Source organism: Malania oleifera, chromosome 10 (assembly GCF_029873635.1).
Source record: "Malania oleifera isolate guangnan ecotype guangnan chromosome 10, ASM2987363v1, whole genome shotgun sequence".
In the NCBI taxonomy this organism is placed as follows: domain Eukaryota; kingdom Viridiplantae; phylum Streptophyta; class Magnoliopsida; order Santalales; family Ximeniaceae; genus Malania; species Malania oleifera.
Window position 1 is genome coordinate 9,003,044 of NC_080426.1, and position 15,828 is coordinate 9,018,871.

Consider the following 15,828-nt stretch of genomic DNA (forward strand, 5'->3'; position numbering starts at 1 on the left):
TGGTTTTAAAGTTAAAAGAAGGCAAACACTAATTTTTTTCAAAGGGGTCGGTCAACCGGCCAATCCACCAAATGTTAGAAATGAGAAATTTTCTCACTCGATTGGATCTCATATCAAACCATGTTCAAAATGAAAATTGTGAAATTTTACCATAGCTTGAGTTTGATACCAAGAACGTCCAAATTGGAGTTACATAGAAAAAGTTATAGCCAAAACACTGAAACGTGTCCGTAAGAGAAAAACTCCCTTCATGTTTCTTTCGTCTCATTGATGGACATTTTTCTCAATCCAAAAGTCATTATCTTAAAATATGTTCAACATAAAAGTTGTGGAATTTTATCTTACCTTTCTATTGGTATCAATAACATCTAATTTGGAGTTGTATAGGAAAAGTTATAACCAAAACACTGAAGAGTGTCTGTGTAGAAAAGTAGAGGCCGGTCGACCGAGCCCTTACAGTTCATTTGTCCCCGGTCAACCGAACCACCTGGGAGTCAATATTTTGACCTCCCAGTCGACCAATCCTTCACTACGGTCGACCGAAACTCGCTGATTTGAGCCCCGGTCGACCGAGCCTTCACTACGGTCGACCGAAACTACTTTTGGTCAACATTTTAACTACCCGGTCGATCGAAACTTGTAGTTCAAAAGGCCCTGGTCTACCGAAACCCTCCTGAGTCAACATTTGACCATCTGGTCGACCGACAACCTTTGTACTACAACTACCTGGTCGACCGAAGGGTCCTTAGGAGAATTTTCAGCGGTCTGGTCGACCGAGCCAAACAGTTCAAAATGTCCTGGTCGACCGAAACTCGGAAAATTGGCAAATCGCCCTCTCCGGTCGACCGAGCCTTTCAGTTCAAAAGTTCCCTGGTCGACCGAGCCAATTGAGTCCTGGTCGACCGAAACATTTTTGGTCGACCGGACCTCTCGGGTTGCCTTGATTTTTTACCGCAGTTAATATTTTTTAAACAGGGTTAAAATGCTTTAAACATCATTAATCTTTCTTAATAATGCCCAATAGGTCCCCAACGGTCAAAAATACCTCCTTGCCTATATATACCCATTCATTTATCATTATTAGTAGGGATTAGCAAACTTGATTAGGGCAAAACTCTCTCAACTCTTAAAACCCTATATTAGCCAAAAACTTCTTGCAAACACTCACATACTGTTCAATCTTTATTTCTCTAAGCATTGTGAGTATTTCTATAAGGCTGTTGTGCGTAATCTTTCTAACTAATACTCTCTTTTGGTATAAAGGTTGATTGATTTTATTTGAGAGTATAGCCTAAAATTCTTCCACGGATTTAATTTGATAAATCTTGTGTGGGAAGACTTTGAGGGTTGTGGTTCTTGCATTGTTGTTGCAAGATACCTAAACCTAGATTTTGTGTGAAAAATCCTTTTGTGAAAAGCTAATCTTTCAAACAACTCCATTGTGCTTTAGAAATTGAAATATCATATTGAGTTTGTTTGATTTATCTTGCTTAGCATATTTGAAACCCAAATATGATTTTGTGATATTCGAATATTGAGTTTCAAATCTTGCTTAGATACACACTCTAGATCTTGATTGATTATCATACTTGATTGAGTGTTTAGCACACATTAGAGCACTGAGCATATCTACATATCATTCGTGCTTGCTTTATTGATTGAGCTGTATTGGTGCACACATCTGCTTTTCTAGAAGCATATTTCCGTGTACAAATTTTATACACTTTGGTTGTATTTCCAAGCACGGGCCTGAAGAGGGAGACTAGCCCTGGAATAGTCCCGGATTGGCTTAGACCCGGTTAGGAAAGCTAGGTGCGTCGTCCTGTTAAGGCGTGTAGGTTGAGGTCAGCCCCGCTAATTGACCTGGTTAAGGTTGAGGTCAGCCCTGTGTTAATTTGACCTGATTGTAAACGGTGCCGCTCCACCCTTAAGTGAGCTGTTAGTGGAATCCTCCTGCTTGCGAGCTAGAGGCGGGGACGTAGGCACAGTTGGCCGAACCCTGATAATATATCGTGCATGTTCTTTACATTTCCGCAATTTACTTACTGCACGTGTATGTTATATTGTAAATGATTAGATTTACATTTGCATAGACAGACCCTAGGTTAAGTAATACTGCTTATCTGGTTTAACCTAGGTGATAATTTTTAAATACCCAATTCACCCCTCCTCTTGGCATTGCACCAAAGCTAACATAACACTTATCAACCGTATGATTGTTCAATCCACAATGAGTGCAAAATAATTTGGCTCTCCTTTGCTGCTGATTTCCAGGAACAAATTTGTAACCTGATGAATTTGCTTCTTGCATTTTACTCATGAAAGCAACATTGTCAATTACTCCAGTTTTGCTGATTTCTCTTTATTTCTCTTCTTAAACCATTAAGGAAAAAACTTTGTCTATTCCTGGTAAAGGTTCCATCATCAAAATCTGCCCTCTAACATGAGAAAAAACTTCATTCAATCCCATCAAGAACTGAATAACATGTTGTTTATCTTGATATTTCAAAAACTCCCAAATAGCATCACAAGTACAGGTTCTTAAAACACCATAAGAACAAGTGGGAATTTAGTTATAATCAGCCAATTCATCTCATAAAGACTTGAATTTTGTATAGTAATCTCTTACCGACATATCTTCTTGAGTTAGTATTGATAAATCTTTCTAAAGTTAGAAAATTCTTGGCCCATTTCCCTGTGTAAATCTGTTCTTGAGATCTTGCCACATATCTTTGGCTGTTCTGGAGCAAATGATGCTGGCTCCAATTTCTCTTGACACTGAGCTGATGATTCAAGAAGACACCATATTATTGCATCTTTCCCATAAAGCAATCAAAGCATCTGCTATTGATGGTTGAGTTATTGTACCATTCACAAACCCAATTTTATTCTTTGCCTTCAAAGCCATCATCATGGATCTGCTCCATGTATGATAATTCTCCCCAATAAGGACATTTGAAACTAGCATTGTACCTGGAGAATCACTGCAAGTGGTACGGATTTTTTTCAATTGTATTATTCATTGAAATAGAAGAAGTGGACATGGCCGTGGCTCTTTTCAGTTTTCTTGCTCTGATACCATGAAACAGAGTGCTGGAAGAAAAAATGAGACTCAAGCAAGAAAATGAGAATACTTCTTCTTATTCCACACGTAAATACAATGCTATACATGTTGTATTTATAACCAGATAAAAAAGAAAGATCAAGAAGAAAAATAGAAGAAGAAAGAAAAGAAGAAACAGAAAGATAAACAGAAAAACAGAATATAGCAAACTAACTAAAAAACTAAGGTTCTGTAATAGAGGGTAAAGATGTGTTGTTGAGTTTATAATACAGTGGTGTATCAACAGTTGAGTAGATTCTGGCCTCATGAGAACTTTATTGGCACAATAATATCGCAGATTGCATCACCATGTCGTTGCAGTTTCGACGAGTACTTAGTTCCCAGGTTTCAGGAGATTCTTTATGTCAACAATTGTGTTTCAGTATGTTCTTGTCTCCCTTTATTTTACTTACGAGGGCAGCAAATAGCGGAATTCGGACTCATAAGGCTGAATTTCTACCATTTTTGATATAGAAGATTTAATTCCTCCATTGAGGCACTCCACCATTAGTCTTTTTAGTGAACCAGAATGTGGCAATTGGCTGTAAATCCACTCCAGTAGAGATTCCATGCCATCCGCAAAGTCGTGCATGTGCCACTGTAGAAGTTTGGGCACTAGAATCTTTTTCTTGCTTGTAACCCCTACTGAAGCTTCCAGGTACTCCACTTTTGCTCTTTCGAGTTCATTCACCACTTCGTCCGGAGTGTAAACCCTCAACTACACATCACTTAGTTAAGCTTACTTTAGGAATGGGTGGGACTAAATGAAATAGTGACTTTCAATTACAAGAGCAATACACTTACTGCTGGCGAAGACCGGCTGCCTCGACAAAGCGCAAATGTCACATTTGGTTCTGGATATCCCAGTCCGAAGGTGTGTCTCAGCAGCATTTCCTTCTCATCCAAAGGGCCCTAGGAAGTTAGACGCTCATTTGTTAGTTCAACTGAAATGAGAGCTACGGTTGTACCAGACATTTGCATAACAGCATGTTAACCTAGATTTGTGCCTTAGATTTCATTTTATAGAATTTATCCCAGTTATTTATCCCGGTTGAAATCAAGATAAGATCTGCAATTTATAAAATGCCTTTTTCCAAAATTATGTTCGAGTACTATATAATATATTTGTATAGATGTATTTTGATATTTTGTTCTAATAAGCTGCATCTTCTCAAACAAAAGGGCAAAAATAAAAGATCTTGTAAAGCCAAGGACGCGGCATGAAAAAAAGAAAAGAAAAAGCGTGTGTGGGTGTGTGTGAGAGAGAGAGATTTTATTTTGTTGGAAGTCCAAAGATTTTTAATTTTGTTGGGGAGTCGCAACCTAGGTGCATGCAAAGAGATGTAACACATCTGGTTGGAAATCCTTGTAGCTCACATGGTTTGAATCACATGGATGCCGGAGAATGAAATGCTCGATAGCCAGAACATTCAATACTACGCCACCAACATTCAATACAGCCTGAGTCAAGAGTCACGATAGTGCCATTAGTAGAGTCAAACTGGAAAAGGCTTTATATGATATCAGTAGAGTCAGTTCAGACCTGCAAATGCATGTCAAAGGATGGTATTCCAATGGTGGGCAAAAAAGTATGAAGTTCTGGAGTTAGTTTTGTTCTTATTTCTTCCCATGATTCCTTAAATCATTATTTTGAATTACAGGAAACTCTGTGCCAGCCACTGACATACCTTGTTCATGAGAACTAGCAGTTTCTCTTCCGTGGCAGGCTGCCCATGTTGTAGAAATGCCTGAAATTCAATAACAAGTTTACACAGTTGAAAGTGCCATAAATACATAGTATATTCCCATTTTTCACTTAAATGTGGCTTAGACATCTTACAGTACATGCATTATGCAAGCATTGTATATGTTGATCCAAAATGCCAGCTTCTGCTTGTAGGTCAGGAAAGTCAAATCCACATTGCAGAGTTTAAGCATCAACTCCCTGTTGAAAATATCATTTAGGAACTCCCACCCCAGGTTTAGCTGTGAAAAATATTTGCTTTTGATTGGGAACCAGACAGCTACCTCAATTTTTCGATTGCTGGAAAACATTCGGAAATACTGGCATCGTCCAGTGAGCAGCTTCTTGTGATCTGGACAAAGTTCTTATATGGGCCAATGTCCCTGACAGCACCCTCCAAGTACGAAAATATGCCATAGGGGTCAAGATTGGATGCATTGCTATCCACGTGAAATGCAGGTGCTTTACGGTTGGTTGAGGTCTTTGACCTGAGCCCCCTTGATTTCATGCAGGAGAGGGTGTGCTTTGAACCATTCATTGCTCCTTCGTTCTCTGGTAATGCCTGCGGGTTGAGTCTTAGAAATATGGCTATTAAGCTTTTGATGAGTTCTTCTGAGAGGTGATTTGGTTTCTGAGCACTCCTTTCCTCGTCAAAATAACTCTGGTTTCCGTGGCTTCTGCTGCAGTTGTATTTCCTTGCTTTTCCAGCCATGTCTTCTGTTCGCCACACCACAAATCGAGGAACAACACAATTAGATGAAGAGCACTTTGGATATGACATTTGTAAGATAGCTCATTTTATCAGCAAAAGTTTTTGAAGGACAATAGAATACGGAAAGAAAGCAAAAGCAGGTACTTCCTGGAGACGGGTGGGGGATTCACACCATTAGATGTTATGGAACACATCATTTGGAATTCTGATGGAGAAGGCAGAGGGGCTTTCCCTTCCCTTTTCACTTTGTACTTTCTGAATTCTTCATGCAATACTGAATCCAAATGCTGTTTGATTTTTTCATTCGGCTCATCTGTTTGGTTTTGGAGTTGGCGTAGCAAGTGTCTTTCTTCTTGCTGTACTGTATGCTGCTGCTGCTGCTGGGCTTCCCACAGTTTGGTGTGTTTCTTCTGTTGGTATAAGCCCAATTTGAGCTTCTCCACTTTTGACTCCAGCCAAACTATCTCTTCCTCCACCATTGCCAGCTCTGTGAGAAGCACCTGAACCTGCATCGCATACAGTTTTTGTGATCAATGCTATTAAAGAACATGCATGTGCATATACATGCACATAAGTAGGAGCAGGCACGCGTCTGTGATGTATCACCTGGAGTGGAAGAAAAGAAGAAAGACAAGGTTGACATAGAAAGGGGCCATGCAGGGCACAATGCAAAACCCTGTTCAGTTTCTGCTGCTCTTCTAATTCTGCTTGCAGTTTCGCCACCTGAAAAATTATATAATAAAAAACAGTGTGAAGGCAAAACTATATACATGCATAATTCTGTGGCATTCCCCATGTCCTGAAGATACGTTTTTAACTGGCAAAGTGAAGATAAAAAGTAAAAACTCATTCAGAAACGGAATGAGGAAATTAAGGATGGATGAGCAAATGCATAATAGGGGTGCTATAATTTTACTCACCTCTTCCTGGAGGTTGAGTGTTTTCTTGTGCTCTTCAGTGGGTTGCATCAGAAAGTCTTCGAACTTCATTATTTTTCAGAAAGAAGAGGAAGCATAAAAAATGCATGCACTGATTCTTCAATTTAATAAGTCTCTCATAACAATGCAATGCATGGTCATTAATAGAGAATGCATTGCACCGGGAACATTAATTGTCTTTATTAATTGAGAGAGAGAGAGAGAGAGGGGCGGGGGCGGTGGCGGTGGCGGTGGGCATTGGGATGGTCATATCACATGAAGTCAGAACTCAGCAGCAGCTAGTGGTGGGTTGGCGAAGGCGGGTAGCACATGAACCGTGAAAATAGCCCAAAAACTTTCAAGGGAAGGAAAGATGAGAGGCTTAATAATGCTCCCCTGCAACATGTTAAGGTTTATATCAATCACGGGTCCAACCGAACCCATCTTCTCAAATATACTTATTATTTTATAAAGAAAAGAGGGAAAAACCACAAGATGAAAAGAATTCTTATACGGATGCGAACGCCGTCTGTGGGAATCGAACCCACGACCACGTGGTTAAAAGCCACGCGCTCTACCGGCTGAGCTAAGACGGCTTAATATCTATAATAACTTAAAAAGGAGGATTTTTGGAGCATTTCCATCTGTCCATATATATATATTATATTTTTTTATTTAATTGACTCATTGAATATTTTCCCTTTATCTCTCTCTTCGTTCATGTAACCAAAGCCTTTTCATTTCTCAAGATGAGCCTTCTCCACTTTCCCACACCAGTTTTTCCAATTCCACCATGAAATTCTCCCCAACAACTCTTTTCATTTCCCAACAAATTCACATTTCTATCTATAAATAGCTTTCCGTTCTCACCCTTCCGGCATCATGATTTCTCAAATGAATTTGATTAAAAATATTGCCACCAAATGAAGTTGTCATTATCAATTGTTAAATATTTGCTTGACCATTGTTAGTTGAGATGTCTTGAACATCTTACTGAGTTCTATAATTAAGTAAAAAAACTATTAACGATGAAAATGAACATTTTTTTAATTTAATTTTTAATTTATGTTAGTTTTATAGATGTAGAGGTTGCTGTTTTATAATTTTCAGTTTCTATTTCTAATTTTTGTTTTAATTACTCTAATTTTTGAGAGTGATAACCAAATGGCCCTTGAGTTATTTAGATGAGATTTAAATTCATTATTAAAATTCTATACATTTTCTACACTCCTAATAGTAGGCGTAATGACCATAAAATTAAGATAAAATACACTAATATTTTATGAGGTATGTAAAAAAAATTCATATGCCATGTTTGGTTTGTTAATGGAATGAGAGTATTAAAAAGAATAGAATGAAAATTTGAATAAAAAAAATAACAAAATCAAGTCATAGTGTTCATTCTATTTTTTTGTGTCAAAAATATAGTTTAAAGTTTGAAGACCACCTCATATTCATATTTGTATAATAACACTTCCATCCCTTATGTTAATCTTTTCTTACGAAAATAATCAACTAAATATAAAATAAGAGACTAAGACATAAATTCAACAGCAAATTACTTCTTTTCCCAGGCATACATGTTCCTTTCAATTTTTAAGGAGGCTAATTTTATATTGATTGGTGCTTCCATTTTTATTGCAAATATTTTATTCTTATTTTTTAATGGCCTCACATTGGAAGTTCTTCAAACTAATATTGGGTTACTCGGCAAATCGAAAAACAGATTACTTATTTTAACAAATTCTATCATATTCAGGAATTACTATTGCCTTACCTACGAACCACCTTTGACTTACTGCTATGTTTTTGATCTTCAAATGCTAAGTCTCGATTAATGAATCACTTACAGAATCAGACTTAAACACCGCTTGAACCACCCAAAAAACCTAATTAATTAAAATTTGTTTGGCAGGCCAGAAAATGATGCATTTGCCAGGAAAAAGATTGACATGTTATAGAAAGAAATCCGAAGGTTTTGGACCTCGTTGATAAGTGTTTCCAAATTTGATGTCCAATCAATCCACTCTAAAATGGTAATATCAATCCATAATGAGCCTGTTCACATCACACGCACAAGCCTGTTAACCACCCCGCATGCGATGATGAGATAATACAAGGTTCACAACACAATGATGATTGGATGGAAAGAGACGAGGAATTAAGGTTTGATCTATCTGCACAACTTGCAGTCTCGAATAACCATGTGTAGCTTACTGCAAACCCCTAATACAAAAACACTGTAAGCACAATAAAGAATGGTTAGAAGTCTCAATGTTAAAATACTAGGACTGCAGTTTTGTTCTTGCTTGGGATGGCTCGAAGCTCCAATGCAATAATGCTTTAAACGACACCGAACAGGGTAATACAAAAAGAGTTTCAGGACCCAAAGTGGAGCTAGGATAAAGTTCCAAAACATTTGTGAGATCCGATCCGATCTCAACCCCCAACCCCCCCATGGTGACATGAAAAATTTACGAGAATATGAATGCATGACAAATCACAAGCTCCCCATACCACGGTAATAAAGAACAGACAACTAGAACTTGTATTAATTATCCATACAACATCAGAGCACAGTAGATTTGAGGTGAATTCAAAACAGTTAAGAAAACAGACTGAGCAGTTCTGGGTTCAAAGCATCATAATTTGAATTCTAGCAAACTAGATTGCACTGAAGATACTGAGATAATTTCCACCTGCAAGACCAAAGCAAAAACATTAAAAAAATATAATACTTAAAAGACTATGATCAATTAATGAACAAGGAAAAAACAAATAAGAAAAGGCCCTTTGCATCATTTCTTGCCTTCTAGCTTATCTGCTCCGCCTTGGAGACAAGTCAGCAGACCTGGATCTGGATCCAGATGGAGATCTTGAGCCCCGCCCAGATGGTGATCTCCAGCGTGCTTCCTCCGAATCATATGCAGATTTCCTGCAATTGTATTTGACAAATGCACAGGCAGCGAATGGAATAATTAAAACAAATCATAATTGATAACTGCGCAGGCAGTGAAAGGAATAATTAACACAATCTTTAATCAGATGATAAAATAAAATTTAGAAAAATTAAAAACCAACTTCTTAAGGTTCACCCTGCAACTCCTGGGCTCAAAAGTTCAAACAAAAACCAATGCTTAGGCATGAAGCAAAAACCCAAGCAAAAACCCATCTCAAGAACTTGAAAATGAGAGAACAGCTTCAACATACTCGCCATAACCATTGCCAGTATGATTTTGAGCAGCTGCACCATCATCATCATAACCAGGAGAATATGACCTGCGAATACGATCACTGTCTCGCTTCTGGGGTAAGTCTCTGGACGATCTTGGGTGGTCTCCACGCCTTCGATCTGGGGAAATGGAATAATCACCCCGCCGTCTTGGAGCAGGAGAATATGATCTGAGAAAATCAAATTCCAAAAAGTAAATTTTGCTTTAGTAGCAATTAACAGAATGAGACTTACAAGGGACAGTTTCCCCACATAAGATTTAAGAGACCAATTGCAAGATGTCATATTAGCACTTGGGCCCACGCAAATGAGAGATATAGTTTAAAGTTCCACCGATGTGAATTCCACATCACTTTTATAATTCCAAACATTAAAGTATAGCATCTTGTTATCGGTGTGTTCAAAATTCTAAGTAGCGAGGAACCAGCCATTTTAATTATTTCTCTACTGGAGCTAATGACGTTTCATAATCTTGATAGCTCACCTCGAGCGACGTCGATTTCTGGAGCCCGAAGGATAGCGTGGAGAGCGTGAACGAGAAATTGAACGGGATCGAGAACGTCCTGCAACCAAGAATATATAATTTAATTTAAACAGCTAATGATATAAGTGAATTTTTGAACAGAATAAAAAGAAATAAAAATAAACAAAAATAAATCTCTTGAGCCTTTCAATCTATGGAGCAAACAAACTTGCACTTTCAAATTAACATACACTATTTGTAGAAGCACCTTAGTGGACATCTTTAAAATTTAAATAAACCTCAACATTCCTCAAAAAAACAATATACTGAACTTATGCATAATCTAGAATTCATCAGTTTTTTGCTCAGTGACAATCATTCACCTGCATGGATAATGTCTCTTCCACTAATTCACTAACTAATAGTCGAAACTTTTCACTTGCACTTTCAAGTTAACATATACTATTTGTAGAAGCACCTTAGTGGACATCTTTAAAATTTAAATAACCTCAACATTCCTCGAAAAAACAATATACTGAACTTATGCCTAATCTAGAATTCATCAGGTTTTTGCTCAGTGACAATCATTCACCTGCATGGACAATGTCTCTTTCACTAATTCACTAACTAATAGTCGAAACTTTTCACTTGCACTTTCAAGTTAACATATACTATTTGTAGAAGCACCTTAGTGGACATCTTTAAATTTAAATAACCTCAACATTCCTCGAAAAAACAATATACTGAACTTATGCCTAATCTAGGATTCATCAGTTTTTTGCTCAGTGACAATCATTCACCTGCATGGATAATGTCTCTTCCACTAATTCACTAACTAATAGTCGAAACTTTTCAGACTCCCCACCCCCCAACCCTTAAATGTCTTCTTTACTATCTTGTCTTTTTACTATCTTTCCATTTTCTTAATAACAAAATACAAATTGCAACTTTATAAACAAAAAATATCCTTGTCACTTTTAATATAAAATCAAACAAGAAATTTAATAATAAAAAAAAGGTGGATCCCAGAAAAAGAATACTACAAGCAGCATTCAGAAAGGAATAAGAAAACACAGGTTACACAGTGACAACCAAAGCATCTCTATTCCATAGCTGGATGAGGGAAATCCAGAGCACCATCTGTAGTTGCATTCAATCAAATAGCAGCAGCAAACCCAAATCGCCGTTGTCAGCTCTGACAATATGACCTGTCCTACTCGTAAATCTCAGCGTCAAACCTTCATTTTTATTGATTCTTAAGATGCTTCTTTCCAGATCAAAGACCTAATTGCTGAACCAATCACTAGCTCAAAGTGATCGGCATGCTTGAAACCCCCCTAAACCATGAAAGCTATGGTGAACATATGCTAATTGCAAGCATTGATCATGATCATTTCTTCAATAATAGATCGAACACAAAACAGTAAAAGTGCAACCTATCAAGATGCTAGAAGCAGCAAAACCTCAAGTCACAATCCCTCAAGAAATTAAACTGGCTTCAAAGGAATGAATACAACTGAGAATCGGTGCATCAAAAATATGACCACCACATGCAAAACTAACTAGAAAATTGTGGCCACCTGAATGCCATGACTCAATCAGGTGTTACTTCCCCAAAAACATATCAAAATGTCCAAAAAAAATTTTCAAGGAAAAAATAAATAAAAGCAGATTAGATTGAAAAGCAATGCCCTCAAGCAGATGCAAGCATGCATAAAACAGTCTATAGAAGATAATGGAGAAGTACTTCATAAAACAGTCTATAGCAGATTAGATGATGTAATGCATAGAGTGAAAGTAGGTTGGTTAAAATAGATACGTACTTCAAGTGTCTTCTGTGATCATAAAATAACCTTAAAATTGAAAAGAAAGTTTTATAGGACAGCTATAAGACTAGGTATGCTATATGGATCGGACTGTTGGGCGACGAAAAAACATAATATCCAAAAAATAAAAATTGCCGAGATGAGAATACTTAGATGGATGAGTGGTATAACATTGAAAGATAAATTAAGGAATAAACATATTCACGGTCAGTTAAGTGTAGCTCCTATAAAAAATAAGATAAGGGAAAGACGACTCAGATGGTATGAACACTTGCAACATAGACCACAGTGTACCAATGAGGAAGAGAGAATTAGTTACTGTGGGGGCCAGAAGAGATAGGGGTAGACCTAAAATAACTTGGGAGGAAATAGTGAGTAAGGATTTAATATCCCTAAATTTGTCAAAAGAAATTATTTATGATCGCATAAATTGGCGGAAAAGGATTCATATAGCCGATCTCACCTAGTGGGGCTTAAAGCTTGATTTTGTTGTTTATAAAACAATCGATGCCCTAAATTTATTCCCAACCATCAAGCAAAAAATTATAACATGAAAATGATGTACCAGAAGGAATAAATGCATAATAGAAACCAATTGATTAGGACAAAGTTTCTAACTTGTAACCCATTCTAACACTAGACTGTTCTAAGTTAATATATAATTTTTTTTTTTTTTTTTTTAAATACTCCCTCTATACATACTAATCCACTTACCATAGTAAGATGATCGCCGACCCCCATATCCTGAGGGACCCCTGCAAGATGGTACAACGAACAGAAACATCAAAATAAAAAAAAATTAACATAACAATACAGTCACTTAGAAAGACAGAACCACAACTATTATTTACCTAAACCTAGAAAACTGTTGCATTGTTATTACCTCGTCCTAGTTCTCCTACGCATCTCTTCAGGTCTTTTCCTTGTCTCTGCAGCAACAACCACACTAATCTCCCTTCCAGCAAAAATCTGCCCATTCATGTGATACTGAGCCTCTGTGGCATCATAAGAATCCACAAACTGCACAAATGCAAACCCTCTAGGTTCCCTGAATTGAACACAGATTAAAGTGTCATCAGAAAATATTAAGTTTGACAGAGCACACAATGATTGTGTGAGAAGGGCTGCATATTTATAAAGTTAAAAAAAAAAAATAATCATATCAGTATACTAAGTCCGTAAATTTTGTAATGACTTCCCTTATATATATATACAAATATCAGGTTGAGAGCCCTTCCACATAAGAAGTGGACACCGAGTTCTTATAAAAACAGCTGGAATAGCTTAGTGGCTAACCTTTTCTTTTATAGTCAAGTATGAAAGGCAACTTCAAAAGATGAAAGAGACTTGAAAATTCTTCACATGCTTGTAACTACATGAAGCACTTGAAATCAACGTTGCCCCAATCTAAAATCTTCTCGTGTCTTCAATTGATGAACAAACAATCTTCTTCCTTATAGGTTGTGTAATTATCTAGTTTCTCTTCATAAAGGAACATTCTTCTTTTGAATTGTATGAAAAGCAACTTCAAAAGATGAAAGTGCCTTGAAAATTCTTCACATGCTTGTAAATATATGAAGCACTTGAAACCAACGTTGCCCCAATCTAAACTCTCCTTGTGTAGGCTTCAATTGATCAACAATCTTCTTCCTTATTGATTGTGTAATTACCTAAATTCGCTTCATAATGGAACACCTCTTTTGAATAGTACTCTTAACACCCTTGTGATAACAATATGTTAACCAATCACAAACCACAGGCCTTCAACAAATGTGGGGCTTGGGCTTGTTTTAACTTCAAACCAACACACCCCCTGACAAACCAGTTCAAAACAAATCTCACCATGAAAAGAAGGATACATGCTCAATAAATACTTTAAATCAATCTCAACTTATGAACCAAAATAAAATGTCACAATATCACCAAGTCTCAACATATGAACTCTGCAAGTTCAATATTTTAATATTCATTATGGACTAGACCAATTTGGGGGCCCACAGAAGAATGTCAAAAGGGAAGAAAAATAGTATTATGAGGACTGGAAGAATGACCTATGATCATTTATAATAGTTCAACTACTTATACTCCCAATTAAAGCTATTGTTCAAATAAGATGATCATTAAGCTCTCAAGCATAACACATCTATAGGATTGTTCAAGCCAAGTTGCTTGAAACACAAACTAGAGAGCAACATCAAAAACTTGCTTGATACAAGTGAGGTAGGCACTCCACGTTTAGCATCATAAACTCACGTTTCAAGCTCAATTGCTTAAAAAACCCAAGCTTGAGCAACACTAAATACTAATCCAGCTTTATACAAGTGAAGCAGGTACTGCAAATTGAGTATCATAAGTCATATCCTCTTACTGATAGGCTCAAACAGAAATGGTTTTTTAGAATGATATACGATAATATAGACATAAGATGCAGAAAGAATTGGAAGAAAATTTGGAAAAGGTTATAATTAGTAGGGTAAATGTAGGAGCAGTCAATTTTAAATTAGATTACTGAACAAGATCGATTAAGCTCATCAAAAAGCTTGGCTAAAGCCACTCACGCTTGAGCCAAGTTTAAGCACAATCAATGTTCAATGGTAAGACAGATAAGAACAGATAATTCCAACAAAAAGCTCACCCTGTGTAATAGTCCTTCGGAAGATAAACATCCCTAACTACTCCAAACCTTTCAAAGGGAACTCGAAGTTCTTCTGGTCTGCAACATGCATAATATTGAAGATCAACAGGACACAGGCAAGACCCAGATACAAAAATGATTAAAAAAACAAAAATAATTTTGGGAAAAACAAACAAACACAAAGCCCAAGCGACAGCTCCATCAAAACGTAAACCAGATTACAACCATGGTCAAATACTTACCGGCAATCCAAAGGGATGTTTCGGACTAAAAGGCTTCCATGATTCTGCTCCTTATGTCTTCCGTACCCACCATACCCCCTCCTTGGGGGACTTCTTCCACGGTTACCATATCCTCTCCTTGGAGGGCTATAGTATGGCGGGCTATACCTCCGCATAATGCAGCCTACACCAAAAATCAACATTTACTTTAATTCTCAACAAAGGCTTTAGCAGACTAGGAAATAGAATTTGCCAATCCAACGCTACATGCAGGAGGGGGGGGGCAAAATTTTTCTTCTTTTTATAGCAACTGTAAATAAAGCAATTAACTCAGTCGTACCAAACGCAAAACAAACAAAGTTCTTCACCATAAACAGAGCAAATAAAAGCCAGGAGAAACCCAAATGCTAGCGACAGCTCTAAAGAGGCAACATGTTCCTATAAAACTATAGGTGCCTAAAACTCCTCGGAACTTCATAAGCCTCTTCACGTGCACCGACAAGTGACAACACTAATAAAATATTCTACTAACCCCTTTTTTTCTGCTTGGGATGCACAAGATTTATTACAAGAAGAAGATGAACGGCAACAAAAACAAACAAAGAACAAAATAAAATTACGAAAAAATAAACTTAAATAAAAACCGATTGCTCGTATCCACCATATTCCGAACGAATATAATCAAGAAAATTAATCAGAACACCAGAACTAATTAGGCAAGTCAGAGAGATTACCAGAAAAACTATGCCTCGGAAGCAGAAATCGAATCACGAAGAGAGAGAGATTACCAGAAACACAATGCCTCGGAAGCAGAAAATCGAATCGCGAAGAAGACTTCTGATCAAAGCAACCCGTTGACGGATGTATTTATGGGTATGAACCCTAGACTTCGAATTGTTTAATGGGCCGGGCCTAATGGAATCGGTGTGAGACTTGCGATGGGCCTTTGTAACGTTTGGATTGGGCTTGGTTCGG

The 15,828-nt window shown here is 37.2% G+C and overlaps 2 protein-coding genes and 1 non-coding gene across 6 annotated transcripts; all 3 read right to left on the reverse strand.

Annotated features, from left to right (window-relative positions):
* Positions 1–3,112: 3,112 nt before the first annotated feature.
* LOC131165321 (uncharacterized) lies at positions 3,113–6,574 on the reverse strand. Of its 2 annotated transcripts, XM_058122992.1 has the most exons (9): positions 6,480–6,574; positions 6,166–6,282; positions 5,732–6,065; positions 5,132–5,564; positions 4,949–5,048; positions 4,792–4,851; positions 4,481–4,564; positions 3,908–4,015; positions 3,128–3,821 (listed from the first exon to the last, which is right to left on the reverse strand). In XM_058122992.1, exons 1-9 carry the CDS (start codon positions 6,546–6,548, stop codon positions 3,513–3,515), a joined length of 1,614 nt encoding a protein of 537 aa, XP_057978975.1. In that variant the 5' UTR covers positions 6,549–6,574; the 3' UTR covers positions 3,128–3,512. The 2 variants fall into 2 exon arrangements, with proteins under 2 accessions (XP_057978976.1, XP_057978975.1); XM_058122993.1 differs by lacking the exon at positions 4,481–4,564 and having other exon boundaries at positions 3,113–3,821.
* Positions 6,575–6,999: 425 nt separating this feature from the next.
* On the reverse strand, positions 7,000–7,072 carry TRNAK-UUU (transfer RNA lysine (anticodon UUU)). The gene has a single exon. It is a non-coding gene; the product is annotated as a tRNA-Lys (tRNA).
* Positions 7,073–8,998: 1,926 nt separating this feature from the next.
* LOC131165322 (serine/arginine-rich SC35-like splicing factor SCL30) lies at positions 8,999–15,780 on the reverse strand. Of its 3 annotated transcripts, XM_058122996.1 has the most exons (9): positions 15,588–15,724; positions 14,875–15,037; positions 14,633–14,710; positions 12,881–13,045; positions 12,712–12,752; positions 10,193–10,271; positions 9,687–9,878; positions 9,286–9,411; positions 9,061–9,175 (listed from the first exon to the last, which is right to left on the reverse strand). In XM_058122996.1, exons 2-8 carry the CDS (start codon positions 15,027–15,029, stop codon positions 9,294–9,296), a joined length of 828 nt encoding a protein of 275 aa, XP_057978979.1. In that variant the 5' UTR covers positions 15,030–15,037; positions 15,588–15,724; the 3' UTR covers positions 9,061–9,175; positions 9,286–9,293. The 3 variants fall into 3 exon arrangements, with proteins under 3 accessions (XP_057978978.1, XP_057978977.1, XP_057978979.1); XM_058122995.1 differs by having other exon boundaries at positions 8,999–9,411; positions 15,642–15,780; XM_058122994.1 differs by having other exon boundaries at positions 8,999–9,411.
* Between the last annotated feature and the right edge of the window lie 48 nt (positions 15,781–15,828).